The sequence below is a fragment of the Thermomyces lanuginosus genome, assembly GCF_041956635.1.
Source record: "Thermomyces lanuginosus strain ATCC 200065 unplaced genomic scaffold VTN49scaffold_12, whole genome shotgun sequence".
In the NCBI taxonomy this organism is placed as follows: domain Eukaryota; kingdom Fungi; phylum Ascomycota; class Eurotiomycetes; order Eurotiales; family Trichocomaceae; genus Thermomyces; species Thermomyces lanuginosus.
Window position 1 is genome coordinate 25,785 of NW_027192346.1, and position 23,774 is coordinate 49,558.

The window sequence follows — 23,774 nt, forward strand, 5'->3', positions numbered from 1 at the left end:
CTGGCATTTTTCCCTAGATCTTTGCTCCTCTTAATCCCGTCGACCCGTCGATCGTGGGGTCTGTTGTCTGTCTCAATCACTTTTACCCGTCTTAGTGGTTAGCTAAATCCACCTCCAGCGAACCAGGGTGGCGACGAAGCCAACCCAAGACGCCTGCTCAACGGTTTGACCAAACAGTGTGACGGGATCATCAGTGGAAGCCAAGAGCCCCTCGTAGAGCCGCACGGCATTGATTTAACGCAGGGGTTGAGAGCTCCGTGGCATACATTACTGGATAAAGCCCCCTCCCGTCCTCGCTCGTGGATTTCCTCACTGGCAAAGCTCACTTCGCCTTCTCAGCATCGTCTCTCGCCCGAGTGACGGAGTTACAGTTTACCATCGGCACTTAAAGGGAGCCAGTTCGGAAACCCACGGACAAGACGAACGTCCGCGCTCGTTGATTTCAAATATTTCAAATACCTCAGCGGTGGTGGCAACCGTCCCTCATCAGTCATCACTAGGATTGCGTTCCGTTGGTACTTTGGCTAGAACCTCAGATGCTTCATTAGTTCAACATTTGAAATGTCAGCTCTCGACGTCAGCCGTCTCCCTTCGCAATCGTCGCAATTCTCCTTCCATGCTCACATGCATCTGACTCCCAACTCATCGGCTCCTTTCCGGTCCGGCAGTCAGACTGTGAAGAACAACATGGCGCATCCCTCTGGCATTCTTCCCACGTCGAGTGCGGAGACTCCAGCTCATACCAGCTCCAGTCAATTGCACTCGTTGCTGGCGACAACCAAGCCGGGGGACGATGCTATCGCAACAATGCACCACACGGAGTCTCGCTCGTCAAAGCCGGAGAACGAGAACCGCAGTGTTCCGGCTTCATCGGACACTGGTCGCCAGGCAGAGAAGCGGACGTCCGACCAACGTGAGGAACAGAAATCCAATACGGGACGTGAAGAGGCTTCCGACAGCACCGGCAATGCCGATGACAATGGGGCTGGCAAAACTGAAAAGAAGAAGGCGAAGCGTTTCCGGTATGGCTCCTTGTAGACATCACAAATGAAAGAGGGAAAGACTGACTGGCGCAGCTTGACTCATAGCCAAACCCGCTTCTTGATGAGCGAGTTCAGTCGACAGGCCCATCCCGACGCAGCGCATCGGGAGAGACTGTCGAAAGAGATCCCCGGACTGAGTCCGCGACAAGTCCAGGTCTGGTTCCAGAACAGGTGCGCGAGTTCCCTTCTTTTTGCCAACATCAGTGCATTCGATTAACCGGAGATAGGCGGGCCAAATTGAAGCGTCTTACGAATCATGATCGAGACCGCATGCTGAAATCGCGCGCATTGCCTGAGAACTTCGATCGAACCCAGATACTGCAAGACCCATGCGGTACGCGAGGACGGCCGGGACAGCCATTTATGTCACCTGGCGCCCAGCCACCGTCCCTTACCGGAGCTGCGAAACCGTTTGGCTTGCCCGATCACAAGGGTGCATGCGATCCATATGCTCCGGTTTCACCGTTCAGCGCTCCTCCCACCTACCCATATCTACCTTCCCCGACAACGTCCCCTAGGACAGTTGATTCAATCTCCGGGAATGGGGTGCCGGTTTCCAGCGCACCCCTCTTTGGGGAGCCTTTCGGGCGCACTCAGCCATTCTCCACGGCGTACCCCCAAAGTTGGGATTCAATGAGGATGCCAGTCCCGCCTACCGACCCACGATCTCGGTCGGAGTCCCTTCGATCGACGGTCCGCAGTGAACTCTCATATCCGGAGACGACTAGCAGCTCAATGCCAGACCTGTTATCCGGCTACGACCGGCCTATTCATAGTCCAATTCCGTCGCATCATTCCGGCGACGTATCCATGCAGTCTGGAATCGTATATCCACGTACGACTTGGTGACACAGAGACCACTCAAAAGTACGAGGACACGACATACTGATTTCTGGGCTAGATGAGCAGATCCATCACGGCCAGAACCAGGGCCAAGGCCACGGCTATCCGGAGGCACCGTCCTTGACGGCAGATGAGGCTCGTTCGGAGTACCCGGGTTCAAGTGGAGCCGCTGGGTATCGCTCTATCCCGTCTGTGAACACCCCTCAGCATCAGCTTCCGATGCCGCAAGACTATCAGGTCCCGTCATACAACCCAACCTTCCACCTCGATTCATTCGACCCGTATGCCACCCAAGATCACTCCACCAGCGTGAGTCTACCGGCGCCAATGCCTACGTTCCCGGACAGACCGCGGATCGATCCGTGATTCCTATATGCCCACGTCAACCCGGGCGCGACAGTATACATGATTCAAAATCCATCCATTTGAGTTGCTTGGTTCAGCATCGCTTTTTTCTCTTCGGCCATTCAATGACATTTTTTTCTTCTCTTCTTGCTCCCCGACACTGTCGGGCGAAATTTGTGTTGATACCTTTTTTTGCCTTGTTCTGTTAGAGTTACAGGTGTCTTGGTGTATGTATCATTTGGTTCTGGATCGGATTGGGATATATCATGATCGATGTACATGTTCTGAGACGAGCTGGGAATGGGAAATCTTGCTCTTCTCTCTCAGCAAACTTGCATCACTTACTAATCAGTGTCTATCGAGTATTCGAGTTAGATAATTGGAGCGATTCCAGTTTGCTGTCTCCCACATTCCTGGGTGGAACCCATGGCATCATGGAAGTTTGTTATCGTTCGAACCCTATGACGGATATATTGCATGATGCAGTACTGTATTTTTTCCATTCAGTCCCATTCAAATCTGCCTTGAACCGTTTCACTCCGAGCTCGTCGAATTGAGCTTTCAAAGAATTGAACTGATCGCAAAAGTACCTCACGCAACCATGACCCGTCCTTCCACCTGCTGCGGAGTCTCCGGTGACGGCTGCGTCTGCGCCGCCCAAGCCAGATGTTCCTGTGGCAAAGGAGCGGCAGGTTCCTGTCCATGCGAGCAGGAAACACAGAAGACGGGGCCGAGATGCTCATGCCGTAAGTAGGACATCTTAACATTACTGTTTCATGATCCATTCGACTATATATTTAATATATTGGACGGTCTAGTCTGACTGATCAACCCTTGTCCTCAGGAATGCGGCCAGCACATCAGTGTACATGCGAACGCGCAGTGACTGAAAATCGCCCGGTGACGGGCCCAACTTGTCCATGCGGAGAACGACCTTCCGGTATGAGGATTCCTTTGCTCAACCTTTACATTTTTGCTTCTTCCCTCGTTAGAGACGTCACAATCGCATTCGATTTTCTGTCATTCGCCTGAGCGCCTCCACTAAATACTCTGTCTGACATGGATGCAGATTCCTGTACCTGTGAAAGAGCACAAGTGATCGACTCCAAAATCGAAGCTGTTCATGAGGCGCTCGATGCGGAACCGAGGACTCACTCACGCGTCACCAGAGCCAATCGATAGGATTTCAACGTCGCGAGGCTGGGTGAACTGGATAGAAAAAGCTTACTCAATGGGTTGCTTGCGGCTTGGAAGTGAAAACGAGCAGCAATGATGCAAGTGTGTATGTGTACAGTAGTAAGGCTAAGCTGGAATGATCTGCTGGGAGAGAAATAAAATCCATACAGAAGAGAATGCAGCGTTTTTGGTCATACTTGAAATGACCCTTGGATTCATTGATATGAAAATCTGAACTTACTCTGCAAACAATTTTGTCCAATGCTACAAAGATTGACACCGATGAGTTCTCAAGTGCTTGATTAAGATGCCTGGAAAAAGAAGCTCCGAAATACATGTAAGTGGCTTGACCATCGGAGCAAAGTTTTCCCGGCCGACCCCGGAGAGCATCAGCTGGAGAGGTCTCGACCAGCTTCAATAGAATGCAACGAATTGTCCTCCTGGAAATTTCTCTGTTTTATTGATATTCAGTGACTCTTCGAACGTCAGGCAAACTCGACGCCTGGCAAATATCGTCCTTTTCCCGCGATTTTCAATGTTTGCAGCAGTCGCCCAATAATCAGCAGCGACTCCTGAAGTTTAGAGCATAAGAAACACGTCCGCCCTGACACGCCCCATCATTCCGATCCTTCGGAATGTCCCTGTCCAGCCATATCCGATGAGAGCCATGATTCCGTCGATAGAGTCGCCAAAAGCCGTGTAGACCAGCACAACGGCCGGTACACGTATCTGCCTGGTTCACGGGTTGACCGCAGCAAAGAGGTCCGAACTACGGAGTTAGACGAATAAATCCGGAAGAGGAGGAAACGCTCAGCGGAACGAGAACAAAATGTCATCGATGCGAGGGCTGGTCCAGTTCATTGCGGACCTCCGCAATGCGCGCGCCAGGGAGTTGGAAGAAAAACGCATCAACAAGGAGCTCGCCAATATCCGACAAAAATTCAAGGCCGGCGGGTTGAATGGATATCAGAAAAAGAAATACGTTTGCAAGCTTCTCTATGTTTACATCCAGGGCTACGATGTCGACTTTGGCCACCTCGAGGCCGTCAACCTCATCTCGGCCAAGAACTACTCGGAGAAGCAAATAGGTTATCTGGCGGTGACGCTGTTCTTACACGAGCAGCATGAGCTGCTCCATCTGGTGGTGAATAGTATCCGCAAGGATCTGCTGGATATGAATGAATTGAACAACTGCCTAGCGCTGCATGCCGTAGCCAATGTCGGAGGCCGTGAGATGGGTGAGGCTCTGAGCGCCGATGTCCATCGGCTGTTGATCGCACCGTACGTGGTGTCCTATGTGGTTGCATCCCAGCTCTCTCAGGCTAACTCGTACGCCCGTGGTGTAGGACATCGAAATCTTTCGTCAAAAAGAAAGCCGCCCTGACCCTGCTACGACTCTACCGGAAACACCCCAGCATCGTTCAACCGGAATGGGCGGAGCGTCTCATCTCGCTCATGGATGATCCCGACTTGGGCGTTACCTTGTCCATCACATCCCTCATCATGGCTTTAGTCCAAGAGAGACCGGAGCAATATAAGGGCAGCTATGTCAAAGCTGCGCAGCGGTTGAAGAAGATAGTTGTGGATGGGGAGATCACGGCAGATTATCTGTATTACCGGGTTCCCTGTCCGTGGCTGCAGGTGAAGCTTCTCCGGCTGCTGCAATATTATCCCCCTTCAGAGGACTCGCACGTCCGTGGTTTGATCCGACAGTCCCTGGAGAAGATCTTGAATACCGCCGGGGACACACCCAAGAATGTGCAACAAAACAACGCACAGAATGCAGTTCTTTTTGAGGCCATCAATCTGCTCATTCATTTGGACACGGAACATGACCTGATGATGCAGATCTCGTCGCGCCTGGGCAAGTTCATCCAGTCCCGGGAGACGAATGTGCGGTATCTTGGTCTTGAGGCGATGACGCACTTTGCGGCGCGGGCGGAGACGTTGGATCCCATCAAAAAACACCAGCCGTACATTCTGGGATCTCTTCGTGACCGCGATATCAGCGTGCGGCGAAAAGGCCTGGATCTGTTGTATAGTATGTGCGATGCTAGCAATGCACGTCCGATCGTGGCAGAACTTCTCTCGCACCTGCAGTCAGCCGATTACGCCATTCGAGAGGAGATGGTCCTCAAGATTGCCATTCTCGCCGAGAAATATGCGACGGATGCGCAATGGTATATTGACACGGCCCTGAAGCTCCTGGCTGTTGCGGGTGACCATGTTAGCGACGAGGTGTGGCAGCGAGTCATCCAAATCGTCACCAATAACGAACAGTTGCAGGCCTACGCGGCCGGCAAACTCTTGAAGCTCCTCAAGGGTGACTGCCATGACAGTTTGATAAAGGTTGGCGCCTACATTTTGGGCGAGTTTGGGCATCTGATTGCCGACAACCCGGGATGCAGCCCGATCGAGCAGTTCATGGCTCTCCAGCCAAAAATGTTTACGTGCTCGGACGGTACGCGAGCGATGATTCTGTCCTCCTTTATCAAATTTGTAAATCTATTCCCGGAGATCAAACCCCAGCTGCTGCAAATGTTCCGCCTGTATAGCCATTCGCCGGACGCAGAGCTGCAGCAGCGTGCATTTGAGTATTTGAAGCTCGCCACAATGCCGACAGATGACCTGTTGCGAACGGTGTGCGACGAGATGCCACCGTTCTCCGAGAGGGCCTCGGTATTACTGTCGCGACTACACCAGAAGACGGCTGGCACCAGCGACAAGCAAACGTGGGTGGTTGGCGGCAAGGCGGCCAACGAGGACAAGGCGGAGGTGTTGATGGCGCAGAACACGGGCTTGAAGCGGACCTTCACCACTATTGTCAATGGAGGCCGCAACGGAGTCAACGGGACAGCCGCAAAGGGCAGCGCGTCGAGTGATCTGGCGGGTCTGGATCTGTCGGCGAGCAGCGACACATCGGCGCCGAACCTGGCCAGCGCGGCGCATCTGAGTCCTGATTGGGAGATCGGCTACAACCGTTTGTACTTTGCGGATGAGGGAGTACTGTTTGAAGACGCACAGATCCAGGTCGGCCTCCGGTCGGAGTACCGTGTGCATCTGGGCGTGGTCAAGTTGTACTTCAAGAACAAGCAGGTATTTCCGGTCGGGTCGTTCACGACAACGCTGGACAACCCGGCAGGGGAGAACCTCAAGATCGATACAAAGAGCCTGCCGGATTCGAATGTGCCCCCGGAGGGACAAGTGCAACAAACCTTGCTCCTGGAGGCGCGCGGACCGTTCACGGAAGCTCCGACGATCCGTATCTCGTACCTTGCCGGCGCCCTACAAGCGTACACTCTGCAGCTGCCGGTGTTGATGCATCGGTACATGGAGCCGTCAGAGTTGTCGCCGGAGGACTTCTTTAAACGGTGGCGGCAGATCGGCGGCCCGCCGTTGGAGGCGCAGAAGACGTTTGGAATGGCGTACCGGGGACGCAAGATCACCGAGTCGTTCACCCGCAAGATCGTGACGGGCTTTCGGTGGAAGATTCTGCCGGGAGTTGATCCAAACCCGGTCAACATCGTCGGATGTGCCGTGTATCAGGCTGCGGGTGGGAAGACAGGGTGTCTTCTGCGGCTGGAGCCAAACTACGAGAAGGATGTAAGTTCTTTTTCTTTTTTTTTTTTTTTCTTGAGTCACGGTTGAACAATGAGCCATTGCTGACAAGATGATTCAGATGTATCGTATCACGATCCGAGCAACGCAGGAAAAGGTGCCCCAGGCACTACTTCGGCAGATGGAGTCGAAGCTGGCGCAGGGGACAGTTCCAGGGGAGGACTGACTCTGGAGTGTACTCGTATGACTTCTTTTCGACACCACTGCATTATTGTATATACAAGTCCATCTAAATTTCTACGTTTTGGATACTTAATATATTTATTTGTGAGGTCAGCCCGTAGGGGTGACCCAGTCATAGAATCTTCGCCTCTGACTTTGGCGGCCTCTCCCCAAAGATATCCGTGCCAATGCGGACCTCATCACTACCGAGGCGAATCGCGCTCTCAAAATCCGCACTCATGCCCATACTCAACTCGAGGCGATCTTCGCCATCATTCTGCAAGCCCAAGTCCTGTTCCACGGCTTCCCGGACCTTGACAAGGGTGACAAAGTCCTCATTCTCCTGGCCGGGGGCCAACTGCGTCGAGCGAGCGATGGCCCCGATGGTCATCAGCCCTTGCAGTTTTAGTCGGGGGCATTGCTCACGAATATATCGACAAAGGGCCGGGGCCGCGGACGGCTCTACGCCGGATTTGTTCGGTTCCGCAGAGGTGTTGACTTGAACAAAAACCCTCAATCTATCCTCTTCTTCCTGCCCGTTGCTGGTTGCCCGAGGCCGTTCCCCCCACCCCCTGTTCAGCAACGACGCCTTCTTCTCGGTATCAACGCTCTCGACGGCCCAAAGTCCTGGAACATCGCGGGCCAGCGTCACGCATTTATTCGATTGTAACCCGCCGATGAAATGCCATTTGATGGACGGGGGTAGCAGGCGTGCTTTCTCGAGCAGTTCTTGCACGTAGTTCTCGCCAAAGTGGAGATCTGGATGCGCGTTGTGTAGCGCGAGAATGTCGGAGGCCGGCTTGAGCTTGGACACTGCGACGAGGCGGACGTCGGGCCGACTGTGTGGGGGACGCTTGCTGCTGGCTTGGGAGATGCGTGCGGTGATGCTGGAGAGGTTGGCGAGGAGAGTGTTGGTCCGAGCGGCAGATGCGGGTGTTACCATTGTGGTGGCGGTGTTGTTGGCTTCGTCAGTCATTTTCCCTTTTCCCTCCTTCTGGCTTGGGATTAGGCTAGCTTTGGGTGGGATTTAGGGGATGGGAATATGGGTGGCCGATGGTGGATGGCTGGCTCGGGGCGATCAGATTCAAGGTTTATTGGCTTGGCATTTGGTCCGGAGAAGACCCTGCCTTCCGATACGTCCGGAGTTTGTGGTCTTTCCTTCAATTGTCGCCTCGTCTTTCTGCCAATGTCTGAATTGGGCTGCTTCTATTCATTCTTTGATCTGCATTCACTGAAGCACACAGCCGGATGAGTTACTCCCTGATCCAAAGTTATCCTCCATTCACCGCTTGATGAATGGAATTCTTTGCCATTCCGCTTTGGGCAGGTGGTACGTAACCCTCCCAATCTGACGGAAGTGTTATCGCCGGGATGACATCATCGCTCCTAAGCGCCGGGTCGGGCCCCTACCAATGGCAGCCAAGAACGCCGTCACCTCCTGCAGGCCAATTGATCGTTCTAGGCGTGGGCAGTTCGCGGCAGAATGCGTCTGGTTTTCGAACCCTTCTGTGCTTTTCTAGCAGATTTTCTGGCGGGGGTTCAAAAAAAGATGCCGTTCTAGCCGCCGGGTCCCCCCCGCCGACCCTCGCCGTTTGCGTCAAGACTTGGCGGAGTGTTCCGTCCCCATTAGTCGCCGGGATGAGGTATCGACGTGCAGATAACGGGCATGGACGTGGAAACGACTATATGGATTTTCCGGAACACTGCGCTTTGGATGAGGTCATAATGCTGTGAGAACGGCAGAGTTTGATCCGCCGAGCTCCGTGGAGAACAGGCCTGATATAATGGTGGATTCTCCCTCTTCTCCCTTTTACATCTCTTCCTTCTCTGAAGAGTTAGCTTCTCATTGTGCTTTCTCAAAAGTGGTCCTTTCGCTGCTCCACTACACTTTTCTCTCGCTCAACAAAACCCACTGTGCCATTGTCGTTCTGACTGCACCTTCCCATCCTTGCTTGCTCCTACACAATTGCAATCTCTTTATCTCACAGTCAGCTCTTTGATTGCCCTCCCCGCATAAACGCAGGCACACACGCGATAATTTCAGATCTCGCATCTTGTATACTCGATCGCAACGCCATTTCCGGAAACGGAAACTTCCTCTTATCTCATATCACCCCTCAAAATTTCAAAGCGCGGGACGCTCAAGCCCAAGCCAATCCACAATGTGCCGCACCTCTCTTTTACTCTACGAATGGTGCCACTGTGAGGAAGGGCAGATCCTCGAGACCTGCGACAATCCCGGAGACAATTGCGATGTGGGCTCCCGTGATACTGTCCGGCTATACTGCTACTGCCGCCGCCATGCCTCCAAGAGCTTTCTAAGTGTTGCCAAGGACCGCAAACGGCAGCGGAAACTCGAGAGGAAGAATAATAAGCGGAACTCAATGGCGTCCTTTACGACGTCATCTTCAGACGACTCAGCCACATCATCATCGTCAGCGTCATCGTCAGCAGCATCGTCGCCTCGTCTGGCTCCGTCCCAGGATGTGCGAGGAAACAAATTGATTACGATGAGGAGTGCTTGGAGAAGGAGCTGGGGGAGTTTGAGAAGGGTGACCGCTGAATAGTATATTTCGCTATTCCTTGCGTTTTCTCTTTCAAAAGTCTCGGCCGGCTATTTGTTTCCGCACGGCGTTAGGATGGTCATGAGTGATGAACCATGCTTCGTTTCTTGCTCATTTGGTTTTGCTATACCCGTCCGGCGTTATTGCATTACGGAGTTGCTGTCATATTGGTCAGATTGGTTATAGTAGACATAGAAAAATGCTCACGCATGTCATAGTCGATTGATTACGCACGCTTTAGGATGAGTAATTTCGGGACTAGGGTGCCGGATCTAGACAGGTCCGGTCAACCGACTACGTACTTAGGTAATTACCTAGGGCATACCCGGCCGAGTCGGCTTCGATTAATAAAGCTTGGCATAAAAATTTCCGGAAGCAAACCTAAACTGAAGAATACGTGAATGCTAGAGGTTATTGATTTCTAAGTGAGCTCGGTAGGAGCCTGTAGAAGTTTTGTCCTCGGATTGGGCGGATGTTTCAGGACTATATCGGGATTGGAAGGGTATAATGGCTGACTTTTTTTGAATGCGGATTTGATGGTCTTTTCTTTGCATCTCCGTCAGATAATCAAAGCAGTCAAGCTTCTTGATACCCAAGTCGGCAGGACGACCCGCTTCCTCGCTATAGTACTCATCCTGTAGTGATAGAACCGAGTAAGTCAATGGATCGTAGGATATGTGATGTATGAGGTGGCAAAGGATGGAGAACTATCCCGTTGCTGTCCGTACGCTGCCAAAACTCTAGCGATAACTGGGCTTCGTAGTTGTCAATGAGTAGTAGTCGTTTGTCGTGTACCCGCAGATGGGACGTATGCTTGTTGAAATGTTTGAGCCATGTTGCTGTCGGTTTTCCCGATATTGGTGGCCCCAGTCAGAGTCCATTTGTCCATAGGGAACTCTCAATCCGTACCATTCTGCCCAATGATGTCTTTACTTGAGGATGGTCATTAAGGGGATTCCGTCTCCAGCTACAGTTACTGCCTCGATGATAGTGATGATTTCGCGATTCTGCGGAAGGCCAGGAGGGGGGGGCTCTGGTTCGTAATTCGTCCTTCGATAGGGCCAATTACCCGTCCATTTTGGATCCATCCAAGCATCACTTCGGTCTCAATCGTATTCCAAACATTCAAGAGTGGAAACCCATTCTCACCAAGCACGTCGGCCCCTTATCGAATCATGCTTTTATATTTGAGTAATTCTCTGCTTGATCTATTTCATTATCTCTGGTCTTCTGATTCACAATAGAAATGCTGGGGTTGCGTTCGATGAAGCGTTTAAACCAATGGCCCCCCAGGTTTTTGGACCCGACAATCGGGAGCTGCATTGAGATGCAATCGGGGAATGAATTTTGCTGATTCAATCACTAGGCAACGCGTCACCTCAACGTCCAAACGTTCAAGGCGATGAATACACTTCAGTACAACCTGTTCTTCATCACCACAAAGCCGTCTACGTATCTGTTCTTTGCCTTTGGAGCTTTTGACTCTGGTGGCGACGCACCTTGACCCAGCAGACGTCGTCAGGTACCGATGGTTGCACTCTTCCATATTGCTGTGGATGCTCGCCGACTCATCCTGACAGAAGCTGATTCTCTGTCTCGAAGCGGTGGCATGCAGTTTTCTCATCTGGTGCAGCCATCACATCTGCTTTGCACAAAGGGCTTGAATTTCTGGGAATGAAGAACGCGAATATAGCAACCGCAACGCCATGACATACTTTCGATGCTTGCAAGGTTTGCAGTATGCACGCCCAGTCAAGAAGGATATATCTTCGCTGGGGAGATATACCCAGTAAAGGTTTATGCCGTTCGCGATAGATGTGCCATAACGTACGGGGTTTGCGCCATGTATTTAAAGCAATAGACCTCAAGTCAGGGGAGAAATCAACATTCGAAGCAGAGGGATTCCGAACCAGACCTTACAATGCCCACGACCTTTGAGAACGTGAATTCGGACTCTCACTCGGAAATTCTTCCGTTCTTCCCGTCTACAACACTTTTCGGCGGTTGCGTGAGGGATACATCGTGCATTAATCGATCAGGATGCACTATCGGTAGCATATAGTTGGAGCTATATGCCAGAGGAGACATGAAAAAGACTTTCACTTCTTTGATTCAGTCGTTAGCAAGAACACGCCGCGCACTGGGGAGCCTATGAGACGACGGCTATCCTTCCGGATCCACTCCGTATACTTCTTCGTATGACATTACTAATAGGGACGACATGATCCTTGTAGACCTAGTAAAGGGCGGAAAACCAACGTTTAGGTACCCGATATAGTGGCATATTATTGGACTGCTTAATACCCCGGACTCCAGGTACGAGACCAGTGGACACAGAACAAGTACTGTAGTAAGGTTCGGAATACATATCCGTGACCGAGGCTCTTGCGAGTGAGCCTGGCAAACGGATGCATAATACCTCTAGTGCGGCACGGCTATATTGGCCACTTAACTCCGAACTATATCTGCAGATGCTGAATGGTTGAACCAGTGTTGCATTCTCGTTAGACGACGCATTGAGCATCCAATAGTACAGTAGTAAACCAACGTTCCGAAGGATGATGGATATTTCGGCAGTCAGTCTGCTGAATCAACATAGATTTAAGCAACTTCCGGAGTTCAGTTCTTTGGTGAGCTGGGCAGCAACTCTCGCAGGGTTAATACTAGCTCAGAATACATCTCATCAAGCTGTTGGACGATGAACTCATTTAGCAGCCAGATGGCTTGCTCTTCCTTGTTTCACCGTTGATGTGCATTCTTATTCGGTGGGAACGTTCCGCATATTCATCTCGTCGGATACTCAAAGTAAAGCATTGCTTCAAATCGAAACTCACATCGTTTGCATATAAGCTCAAGTATAAAAGGCAACGAAAGGATAAGATCTGAAAAGCAACGCAGACCATCACTTAAATTGCAAATTATCTTCTTGTCAATAGAGACAAAGCACCAGTTTTCCGGCACAATTCAAGGTGCCTCCCCTACGACTGAAATACGTAGACAAACTTGCAGGACAACGTGTCTTCGTTCTGGGCGGAGCATCTGGCATAGGGTTTGCTGTTGCATCAGGTGCGCTCGGGCACGGAGCTACAGTACTTGTCTCGAGTTCCAACCCCGACAGGATCAAAAATGTTATCAAGAAGCTGAAGGATGCCTATCCGGATCCTTACTACCACGCCCGCAACGCTGAGTATCCGTGCGATATACTCAACTCTGACACTGTCCAACAGAACCTGATTTCGTTGCTCGACAAGTCCACCAAGAATCGGACAGCACCTATTGACCACATCGCTGTCACGGCGGGGGATCGTGTCGCATATTTGCCATCGAGAGAATCTCGATCGACTACGTCAGAAATATCGGCAATCTGCTCTGGATTGCGACTATCTTCCTGGCCAACTTGGCCCCGAAATACGTGAAACTGCAGATTCACCTCAATGGTTGGTACTTCTCGGATACGGGTCAGGAATTGGAAGGAATGAGGCGCAGCTTGGCCGTTGAGCTTGCCCCAATCCGTGTGAACCCTGTCTACCCTAGCACTATTGAGACGGAGAGATTCGATGCCTTTCCTGAAGAGGTCCCCAAGGCGGCGTTGGAGAGATTTGCAAAACAGACTTTGTTGAATAAAGTCAGTCAGCCTCAGGATATCGCTGAGGCATACTATTTGTATTTCATGAAGGACAGCTTCGCAACAGGACAGACGATTATCTCGGATGGTGGAAGTTACCCAAGTGATGGTCCTTGTTTCAACACCAATGCATTACCAATCATACCTATTCGGGTTACATTGTCCTTTTTTTTTTTTTTTTTTGTGCGTACTTGAATCACTGTAGACACTCGGACTTACAGATCAAGACCTGAAGATTCGTTGTGTTTCACAGTATGGTTTACCTAGGAGCGGAGTTTCTTTGGTGAAAATGGTACTCCGTTGGTACCATAAAATACGTGTATCGTACTGTAACGTATAAGATGTGAACATTTCAGTTACATAACCGATTACCAACACGTTTCCCTGCTATTTCTAAATTTTAATTGGCTAAATTGGCTAAACTTGGGATCACGTGCCGAGACAGTGCAGATCTCTCCGTATTCATACTCGTACATTGTATTATGACAGTACGAACTACGAACTGATGATGTAAGTACTTGGCCTACGGATTACTCCATCTCAACAACAGGATAATGTTCGTGCGCTGAAATTCGTATAATTGTGGGGAAATTCGTATAATTGTGGGGCGAGACGTAAGGTAACTACAAGTTGGAAGTAGCTGGCAGCATGGGGTACCTACCTAGGTTTGTTAGGCACGGCACTCCGGAACGAGATCACTTACCCGAGAATCACAGTTCTACTTTTTTTAGGGTTGGCAAGCGATCGTATCTCTAGCAGGCGGCAGGAAACTCGACCCTGGAACGGACACGGTCGAAGGTTGAGCCGACGTTGCATTTCGGCCATTTGAAGGGCAAATTTGGGCTCCAGCGAAAGCGGTATGATCATCTAGTAACCTACTTGCATCTCAAGATGATAGACGCCTTGGTCAACCGACCCTATCAAAGTGCTTCACAGGTTCTTGTTCGTATACATGTGATACTTCGCAAAGGATTCGAGCAGCTTTCCAAGTAGACTAAGTTTTTCTGCGGCGGATTTGCGGGATATGAGCAGCATCGTGTAGAGCCTACTTGATTCTCGGTCAAATTGGTCCGAATTCCACCCTACAATCCTCGGAGCAGGTATCGTTCCAGACCCGAGAGCTGACTTTCTCTTCTCCTAGAAGATGAGGGGCAGACTCAGATATATAAAGGTGATTGAAAGACGGGTCATGTAGAACACCCACGGCCCATCGGATTGTTATTCTTTCCCGTCAACTGACATACCTGTCAAGCCCCAATTGGCCTTGTCTCGATTTATGATGGCTCCCTCTTTGCAGCTGAAATTCGTGAACAAACTCGCTGGACAACGCGTCCTCGTTTTGGGCGGCACGTCTGGTATAGGGTTTGCTGTTGCATCAGGTGCGCTCGAGCACAGAGCTACAGTGATTGTTTCCAGCTCCAAGCCTGAGAAGGTCGAAAATGCTATCAAGAGACTGAAGGATGCCTATCCGGATCCTGACTATCACTCTCGCATTGCAGGATATCCGTGCGATTTGGGCAATCCTGAGCAACTTGAGCAGAACTTGATTTCGTTGCTCGATCAGGCAACCGAGAATCGAACTGCACTTCTTGACCACATCGCTGTCACGGCTGGGGACCCCATCAGCTTTTCGCCAATCGAAGACATCTCCCTCGAGTATATCCATCGCACAGGAAATGTGCGCTTTGTTGCACCTCTCATCCTCGCCAAATTGGCCCGCAAGTACATTAAAAATGTCGATTCATCTTCCATTACACTTACTTCTGGGTCTGGCATATTCAGACCGATCCCTCAATGGTCGGTACTCATTGGGTACGGAGCTGGACTTGATGGACTCAGGCGCAGCTTGTCCGTCGAGCTTGCTCCTATTCGCGTGAATGTTGTTTGCCCTGGGGTCATTCGGACGGAGGTTTTCGACAACATTCAATTGGAGGAGCGCGAGGCGACTCTGGAGAAGCTGGCACAGGAAACTTTGTTGAACAGAGTCGGCAAGCCTGAGAATGTAGCTGAGGCATATTTGTATTTCATGAAGGACACCTTTGCGACTGGGGCAATGGTCCTCTCCGATGGCGGGAAATTAGTCAAGTGACGGGTGCCTCTTTTGGCAACCATGCTTCCGCTATATTCGAGCTATAGGGAGTGGTATTCATGTCATCTCGTCTCTGTCGATTTGCCGAGTGTATGAAAGATACGAGAGATGTACGAATTTGGTGTTTTTGGGGAGAAGCTACCCTTAGCTTAGCAATGTCCCACAGGACCATGTACTCGTATCCGTGCTCAAACCTCGTAAAGTGCTCTATAATGCCATCTATTCTCACGGTACTATATCCATTTCAGAAATCACCCGCTCCGATGGTAACATAATTGCTGCGGTGGACAATGACTACTCTTCTGCTCCATGCCAATGACATCCTGATCTCGTTCCCAATGTAGGTATGCAGATCCTATCACTGGAGGGATCAATGAGGTGCTTATATATATTCGATCCGGAAATGAATACGCGATCAAATTTCCATTCTTGTCAATTCACTCACTTCCTTCCATTGCACGGAAAGGCTCTGCTCCTGGAAGGTCAGGGACGAACTTAGGATTGAAGAACCAGAGCTGAATGCCGTCACTGCTGATCAGACCAAATACTTCACGGTTACCAAAGAGTCCCAAGTGATCTCCCTCTTTTAGTTCCGACTGATGTTTGTGTTCGTTTAACCATTGGCGTGTACGAACCTCTCGGGTGTGTAACTGGTATGGACGCATGGTTGAGGTGTCGTTGGCGAAGTTGATAATTTGGAGCTGACAAAGATGGCTATTCCATTGGTAGGAAATGGAGGGTGTGAGAAACTCGTACGGGTATCCGGCGAAAGATATTCTGTCAATGGGCGCGGGGCAGTCGATACATCGGATGACCAACTTGTCGATAGCGTAATCGTACAAGAAGTCAGTCAATGTGATCTTGCCATCAATTTCGGACAGCATCCGGTTTACTGCTTTGTGGCCAAAGATGCGATTGTTGCGGTACAATGTCGGCATGAAACGTAGCTTGTCCAGTGGACGGTCCGACGGCGGATAAGGAAATTGTTTCTTGTCAAGAAGCTTCCCAGTCAATGTCCACTTTGTCTGCTGAACTTGCATCTCCGTCAAATGTTTGAGACCGGCATATACACTCTCGAACACTACCAGTATACCGCCGTCCACGTCCAGGTGCCACAGAAATCGCTGTCCGTATGCACCTAATACACGGATCTGGTCTGCACTCAGATCCCAAATGTAGATAACAGAAGGATTATGTCCAAATATAACCACTTTGTCCTTCTCGATAGCAATCTGATTGATGATACAAGGAAGCTGTTTTATTTGCCGCGTCGATGTACGTGTATCCCACGCTATCATATTTCTGTTAGTTCCAACGTTAGACAACTCGCACAAGCCAAAGTACTTAGATTTCCGTACCTACGATCCATCATCAGGACGACATAACGATCAGACATAATTAAGAAGTTCTGGAGATGATCGTATCCACCGTCGGCCCACGTAATTCTCTTCCCAGAGTCGAGATCCAACACTGTCACATTGCTTGATCCCCAGGTGCCATAACACAGCCGTCGTGAATGGCATATTATCCCATGTGTTGTTGAATCTGGCCAGGGAATAAAGAGCTTCTTGACAGGCCGCGCACACTGCAAACCATGGCGCCATCGGAAGTAGGACATTGCATCTGCAACAGATACCTTGGCGCTCTCCAAACCCAGGAATGCAAGTGTTTGGTGCAAAGCATCCTTTAAGACTGCGTCGCTTGAAAAAACTGTGCGCCATCGCTTTGAGACCTACCAATTCCTGTCAGTATGGGCACTGCAATGCGTTTTTAAAAGATCGAAAAGTGATCACTGCACACCCTTTGGCTTCGGACAATATCTTCCGGATCTAGATGCTCTGCGATCTGAATGAATATTTCAAGAGGCAAGGTGCTGATCCAATCATCGCCCTTGGGTTTATCCGGCTGCGAATGTGCCGCATCAGAGGCTGTGTCAGGACGGCCAACAGGACGTTTGATCACTGATAATGATGACCCGGCCATCTTCCAGTTGTTATGTAAGTGTTTTCGCCGTTCCAATTCCTTTGTATTCCCGCAAATCTCAATCCATTAGAATAGTACGAGCAGAGATCGTTGCTCAGCTGGAGAAGTCTGACAATACCTAAAATCAAGCGTCCCAGATTGTTGCCTAAGGTTCTAGAAGTACCGGATTAAGGTTTGGAATTAGCGTCAGTTTTTACGTTATCTGTAATAGAACGTCCCTAATGCCCTAGTACAGTACACGCATTCTTACATTAATGCTACTGCTGCTAGTCCGTACGGAAGGTTGCACGCGATTACTCGTACTTACCGCGCATGTAATGTCATTTGCTCAATAATCTCTGCGTCGCTGCTATCTGCTTCAAACGATCAACAAGTAACGGAAGCGACCTTGAATATCTTTTCCGAATGGTTGCTTCACTCCTTTGATCTTGCTGACGTGGGATGTGTGGGATGTATCATGTCCGTCGGAATCATCAGAAACACCGATATTCGTGTTTCGGAACGCACTTAAAAGCAATCAGGCACTGTATTGTCCTTCTGATGGCAAATCAGGCGAATTGCTCAGTCTTGCGCTTTCCACGAAGGTAGAGCTGCAGTCCGGCGTCCGGGTGAGAACTGATCTCCTCGCTACGTGGAAGGAAATCTGGGAGATGAACAGCCCTTATCATACGAATGTCCCTAATGTGGCTCCAACACGGCATTCGCATTGGAGCCTTATATGTCACCTGTGGGAGAGAATTAATCGAACCCGCGGAGGTCCCATCGCTGCCATCCACTTGTGGGTGGGGGGTGCTTGGAGTATCTCATTCGTTATCAATGAGTGTGTCTCTGCTTCTGCCAGGAGTGCTCAGGAATCCCGTTTGCGTCGCGATGGGCTCCATGCGAAAGATGGTTATGAAGCGCAAAGGCTTGGTCAGTTTGCTCATGAATGCACCTGAGATGCCGTCCTCTAAATGGAGTTACCCACTATCCCCCGTTGGCAGGAAAGGCACTGCATCTGGAACGTCGGGGAGGAATGAAGGATTGAAGAACCAAAGCTGAATGCCATCATAGCTAACCAGACCAAGGACCTCACTGTCGCCAAAGGGAAACAAAGGCGGCCCATAGAAATCAATGCTTGCCTGACGTTGGGGTTGCTGCAATGCCCGAAGAGTTCTGACTTCCCGGACATCCGGCTGGTATGGGCGCATTGTTATGGTACCACTGGCAACATTTGTAATCTCCAATTTCCTGACAGAGCTATTCCATTGGTAGGCGATGTAAGGTGTGAGTGTCTGGTAAAAGTTCAAATCATGAATTGACTTAAACGATTGTGTGCAGTCGTATCGGATGGCCAATTTGTCCACGGCATGGTCATATACAAGGTCCATTGTTGCCTTTCCAAACATTTCAGGAAATAGTCGCGAGACCGTCTTATGGCCAAAGGTGCGATATTTGCTGTGATGCAAATCCATTGCTGGTAGAACCCGTATTTCGCCCAGGCGACGACCAGATAGTGACACGTCAATACACTTTCTGTCCAGAAGCTTCCCGTTCAACGTCCATTTGGACTCCTGTACCTCCAGCGGATGTACGGACCAATTGATCTCGAAGATCACGAGCACATTCCCATCCACGTCCACGTGCCACAAAAAAGGCTCTCCGACACTGCCTATTCCGTGGACTTGATACGTTCTCAGATCCCAGATGTAGATGAGAGAGCGTTGATTCCGGCTCACGCCAACCATGACCACTTTGTCCTTCACGATACATATCTCTTTAGGTTGACAAGGAAACTGTCTTGTGCATCGCGTTAATGCATGTAAATCTAATGCTGTCAAAACCCTGGCAGCATTCCTGTCAGATGAAACACGGAAAGGAAAGGAAAGATGCCTCTTACCTATTCCTGCACACCATAACAATGTAACGATCTGACACCAAAAGGTTCCAGAGTTCATCCTCCACTTCGTCTGTCCAGCTCGATATCTGTCCAGTCTCGAGATCCGATACTTCGAGTTTATTAGATTGCCATTCGGCATAATATAGCCGTCGCGAGTGATATAGGATCTTCCCATCTATCGACCCCGGTTTAGGAATAAAGACTTTCTTAACCGGCCTGCCACATTGCAAACCATGTCGCCATCGAAAATAGGTCATTGCGTCGTCGGCGGCTACACTCTGTCCCTCCAGACCAAGGAATACAAGTGTTTCGCGCAAAGCACACGTAATGATTGTCTCATGAGAGAATAACGCGCGCCATCGCTTGGAGACCTGGGTTGACTTCTGTTAGAATCATGATACGATGACTTTGAAAATCAATGAGAAAAAAAGCGTACTCTTTGGCTTCGGAGAATATCTGACGGATCTAGATATCCCACGATTTGGAGGAGAAGCTCGAAAGGCAAAGAGTAGAGGAAATCATCGAAAAATCCGGGTCGAACCTGGCGTAAGCGTTCCGCTTCAGTAGCGTCGTGGACAGAGGAATTCATCATTGCAATCGAAGGATAAGCTGACGTTCAGCACGAAGAAAGAGGACCTGTAGGGAGGGGTTCATGACCTGCGGAGAGATTAATCCGATGCCTTTTACTGAAAGTGTCAAGTTGCCAACATGTTGCTCAGTTTGACGCTAGAACTTCGAAATGTCCACCTTTTGGTAACATGATGGTAATATTTGTATATTACAATACGAATACTTGAAATACGTGTTATGCCGGACAAATTTTAGTGCGAGTACAGTACAATAACGGGTACTGCGCACGTAACATTACGTACTTTTGTGCTCCAACTTCCAAGGCTCTCAGTTCTCAGTTTCAGATAGTTTTTCAGTTTGAGCGTTTCGTTCAAAATGATTTCAAGAGCGTGCAGATACAATACATGATGATTAAGACTATGCCGAAGTATGATAAGCATATGCAAACAATGGGCCGTGCAGAAGGTGATGTACTTCCTGGCCGGTTTCTGGAGGGTGAAAGTCCATGCATGTGCGTGCAAGAGTGGAGACAAGCAGTAGGGTTAGGGTTAGGGCACTGAATGAAGCAGTACAGATCGCCGCTAAAAACGACTACAAACGCTGCGGAAGTAGAGATTTTGTCTCGGAATTTCTCCATTCAGATGCCATTCTTCCATATTGACGGTACGGAGCATCGATCAATTCCAATTGACGGAAACACCTAATTCTCTGCTACTCAATATTCAATGCAGTTCCAAATGGAAACTGAGCAGACAGTTTGGGGACGAGGGAAGCTCTTCACGAAACCGCTCAGGAAATCAGTTCCCATCAATCCTCTAATTCAAAGGATTGGCGTTGTAGATCTGACGGGAATGCAAGCGCCGGAAGACCGGGAGCACAGGAGGATTTAAGAAACAAAGTTGAGCACCATCATGACTAGCCAGATGGAGGATATTCATTTTCAACAAAGTCGAATTTCCGGTCTTCTTCGAACAACTTCATGGTATACAGGAGAGATGCAGTAGCCCGATACGATCAGATTCCTTGAATGACGCTGACGGTTAGGCTAGCAGGAGTCTTATTCACTTCAGGGCATGCACAATCGCCGCACATCACTAGGTACAGGTGCTGTTGAATGTCAATTAACGATGTGGATCACAGCGTAAGCTTATTACTAATCTATGTTTTCTTTTTCCAACCGCAGAGCAGAGTTGTTGGTGGGAAAAGGGAGCAGCCGCACACCTTCAATAACCTCTCAGAATGGAGAAGGTATAGATTGTATAGATTCAAACATATACACAAGAAAATTGAAAATCGGGAGTCTTTCATGCGTGGTGCACAAGGTTTCATGTATCTGGAACCTACTGACACATGGAAATATTGTGTTGTACATCCCAGATCCCATCTTGGCTAAACCTCAGGACGCTGGCCGTACACCACATAGCTTCAAATGTTACTTCATTGTCAGCTTCATATCAAGAGTAGTGATGATACTCCAAAGCTGCGTGGATACTCACAAGTGAAAGAAAGAGTGAATATCGCGTTTGCGGCCGTCTGCGCGGGCTTGGCTAGCAAGAAGAATAACATCTTCCTTACTCCAATTCTTGAACCGGGTCAGGGCAGCCAATGCAGCGCCCTCGAAGCCGTTCGCTTCAGCCTAGGCCTGATTCCAAGCACCAATTTTCTTCTATGCGAAAAAGTCAGTATATTATTACGATACGTCTCAGTTTTTGGAGAAAACAGGGAGAAACTGACAAGATGGGAGTCCTTTGGCCAGACACCATAAGGGAGGATGAGCTTCTCTACGTGGATGTTCACGAATCCGGCATCCTTGAACCATTTCTCCAGCTTGGGCCCGGGACTGATCTCGTGTCCCGCCTTTTCGAAGGCACCCAAGACTTCATCGTAGTAGCGTTGGAGATTAGTACCGTTGAGGCTACCGTCTTTCGACTGGGGGTAGATGTCCTCGTCCTGGAATTCAACCCAGCCCCCAGGTTTAACTGACCTGTTTTCCGTTAGAGAGGATGCCAAGAAAGCTATAGTACTATAGGGATCCTATCGCATACCGATAACACTGCTTGATTAGCCTTCCAAAGTCTTTGATCGAGCCAGCCAGGTATCGCGCGTGAATGAAGTCAAATGGGTCTCGTTCATACGCCCACTCCGACTCAATGCGTCTACCAGGAATTTCACGTTCAATGGAACTCTGCAAATACCGGTAAGTAGAGCGGCCGTGCAATGGCTTAAATGGTCAGACTAACAGAGACGGCTGGGTTGGACTCAAGTCACAACCGATCACCTGTGTCAAACACATCTGGCCTCAGCATGCCGTCTATCGGAGGTGTTCCCTATAATTCCTTACCTCGGCCTGGGGATGTAAGGCCGCTATGATGAATCAGCATCCATATCCTGTGTCGGCCAAACCAAGCAAACAAGCATACCAAAATCAATGGCCCAGATTCCAGTCCTTGTTGCGAGATCGATCACTCACTGGGGTTTTTTGATCGGCCCCAAGTACAATTTCCGGTTCAATAGCATGTGAAAAATCTCATGCAGCATATCCAAGCATTCATTTTCTGTTTCATCGTTGGGGAGGAGGTACGCTAGAGAATGGTAACAATCAGTCACAGATTTTGGACGATCCGTCAAGATGCCAGATATTACCTCCATCGCGGAAGGATGATAGCGACGGCCATTTTCCTGGCGGTAGTCTAGTACCGACGAAGTCAATGACGCCATGTAGGATGATCTATATATGCCGAAGAAAACTCTTTGAGCATCCATGGAACCCGGAGCGCTATGGTGTCAATTGCGTATAGTTCATCGCCATAGGATGAGTCGTTCTCGTACTGCGCGGCTCAGATAGGCAACGCAATTCGATACACCGAAATGGAAGGGTGAATGTCCACTTCAAATTACCCTTGCAGTCCTGTGCACGTTCCGCAGCACTCCTCTCTGGAATACAAAAGAGCGAGTCAATGACTGCATGGAAAACTTAGGGCTACAAGCAGCACAGGGTGCCTAGGGTTAGGGTGGGGCAATCACATGACGCACTCTACAAAACGAGCCCCTCAGCTCTTTTCTTCCTTCCTCGCGCCACCCTCCTGTTTGCTATCCCAGGTCTACTGGATTTTACTGCCCCTTCTAGTCACCTGCTGTTTCCAAGTTAGTAGTCGACACCTTTGGCACATCTGTAGGTCTTGAATCGTAGATAACCAATCTCTTGCCTCCGTCGGATGTCCTCATTCCTTGGAGGAAGCAACTCTGGCGGACGACGAGCGGCGTACACCTCACACCACTCCAAGTATTCTTCGACATCATCACTCTTTCGTCCCCAAAATATCGGCTGGCTGTCCATCCTCTGACTTTGGGGACGGAAGCAGTCGACCAATCGTCTATGCTTGACACCACGAATCCAAGGATCAAGAGATTTTATCCCCTGTCGCTGCCGTCGACATCCCCCTCCCAACTCAGTGATCACCCCCTCTCACATCCTTACGCTCTGAACAATCCTCCATCTCACTCTCAAGATCGCCTGTTTCTTCGCTGCCACCATGGCCACTCAAAACTTTTGCTCTTTCCACGGTTCGATCATGCTCGAGTCGCAAATGGCGATTCCTACACAACTCCAACAGGATGTGACTGCATCCAATATCCTCCAATGCGACTTCCCGTGCCCTGATGTGCCGGCCGAGTCGGAGATTCACTACCAGGTGTCTTATCGGAATGAAGATGGTTTCCAGTTTCTCGCAGGGGCAATGGCCCAGCGAACGCAAAGCTCATCGTTAAATATAACCAGAACGGTGAGCCCTACTTCACCCTTCTTCTCCGGATGCTCCGATCTCAACCAGGAAATCCGGAAGACGATGACTACCTGGACCGGTTGCCCACGATTTTT

The 23,774-nt window shown here is 49.9% G+C and overlaps 9 protein-coding genes across 9 annotated transcripts; 4 read left to right on the plus strand and 5 right to left on the minus strand.

Annotated features, from left to right (window-relative positions):
- Positions 1-561: 561 nt before the first annotated feature.
- VTN49DRAFT_101 (uncharacterized protein) lies at positions 562-2,252 on the plus strand (the record flags this gene model as incomplete). Its single annotated transcript, XM_069408578.1, has 4 exons — positions 562-1,022; positions 1,077-1,214; positions 1,271-1,878; positions 1,945-2,252. 4 exons carry the CDS (start codon positions 562-564, stop codon positions 2,250-2,252), a joined length of 1,515 nt encoding a protein of 504 aa, XP_069271562.1.
- A 570-nt stretch (positions 2,253-2,822) lies between these two features.
- VTN49DRAFT_102 (uncharacterized protein) lies at positions 2,823-3,153 on the minus strand (the record flags this gene model as incomplete). Its single annotated transcript, XM_069408589.1, has 2 exons — positions 2,823-3,000; positions 3,056-3,153. The coding sequence occupies 2 exons, from the start codon at positions 3,151-3,153 to the stop codon at positions 2,823-2,825; spliced, it is 276 nt and encodes a 91-aa protein (XP_069271563.1).
- A 1,083-nt stretch (positions 3,154-4,236) lies between these two features.
- Positions 4,237-7,191, plus strand: VTN49DRAFT_103 (uncharacterized protein; the record flags this gene model as incomplete). Its single annotated transcript, XM_069408600.1, has 3 exons — positions 4,237-4,688; positions 4,754-7,010; positions 7,087-7,191. 3 exons carry the CDS (start codon positions 4,237-4,239, stop codon positions 7,189-7,191), a joined length of 2,814 nt encoding a protein of 937 aa, XP_069271564.1.
- Positions 7,192-7,320: 129 nt separating this feature from the next.
- Positions 7,321-8,163, minus strand: VTN49DRAFT_104 (uncharacterized protein; the record flags this gene model as incomplete). The annotated part of the gene is made up of 1 exon (XM_069408611.1): positions 7,321-8,163. One exon carries the CDS (start codon positions 8,161-8,163, stop codon positions 7,321-7,323), a length of 843 nt encoding a protein of 280 aa, XP_069271565.1.
- An 808-nt stretch (positions 8,164-8,971) lies between these two features.
- Positions 8,972-9,937, plus strand: VTN49DRAFT_105 (uncharacterized protein; the record flags this gene model as incomplete). The annotated part of the gene is made up of 3 exons (XM_069408622.1): positions 8,972-9,174; positions 9,232-9,673; positions 9,755-9,937. The coding sequence occupies 3 exons, from the start codon at positions 8,972-8,974 to the stop codon at positions 9,935-9,937; spliced, it is 828 nt and encodes a 275-aa protein (XP_069271566.1).
- Positions 9,938-14,652: 4,715 nt separating this feature from the next.
- Positions 14,653-15,465, plus strand: VTN49DRAFT_106 (uncharacterized protein; the record flags this gene model as incomplete). The annotated part of the gene is made up of 1 exon (XM_069408633.1): positions 14,653-15,465. The coding sequence occupies one exon, from the start codon at positions 14,653-14,655 to the stop codon at positions 15,463-15,465; it is 813 nt and encodes a 270-aa protein (XP_069271567.1).
- A 437-nt stretch (positions 15,466-15,902) lies between these two features.
- On the minus strand, positions 15,903-17,448 carry VTN49DRAFT_107 (uncharacterized protein; the record flags this gene model as incomplete). Its single annotated transcript, XM_069408644.1, has 3 exons — positions 15,903-16,767; positions 16,824-17,197; positions 17,266-17,448. 3 exons carry the CDS (start codon positions 17,446-17,448, stop codon positions 15,903-15,905), a joined length of 1,422 nt encoding a protein of 473 aa, XP_069271568.1.
- A 959-nt stretch (positions 17,449-18,407) lies between these two features.
- VTN49DRAFT_108 (uncharacterized protein) lies at positions 18,408-19,344 on the minus strand (the record flags this gene model as incomplete). The annotated part of the gene is made up of 2 exons (XM_069408655.1): positions 18,408-19,272; positions 19,328-19,344. 2 exons carry the CDS (start codon positions 19,342-19,344, stop codon positions 18,408-18,410), a joined length of 882 nt encoding a protein of 293 aa, XP_069271569.1.
- Positions 19,345-21,286: 1,942 nt separating this feature from the next.
- On the minus strand, positions 21,287-22,190 carry VTN49DRAFT_109 (uncharacterized protein; the record flags this gene model as incomplete). The annotated part of the gene is made up of 5 exons (XM_069408666.1): positions 21,287-21,320; positions 21,394-21,533; positions 21,632-21,881; positions 21,943-22,082; positions 22,176-22,190. The coding sequence occupies 5 exons, from the start codon at positions 22,188-22,190 to the stop codon at positions 21,287-21,289; spliced, it is 579 nt and encodes a 192-aa protein (XP_069271570.1).
- Between the last annotated feature and the right edge of the window lie 1,584 nt (positions 22,191-23,774).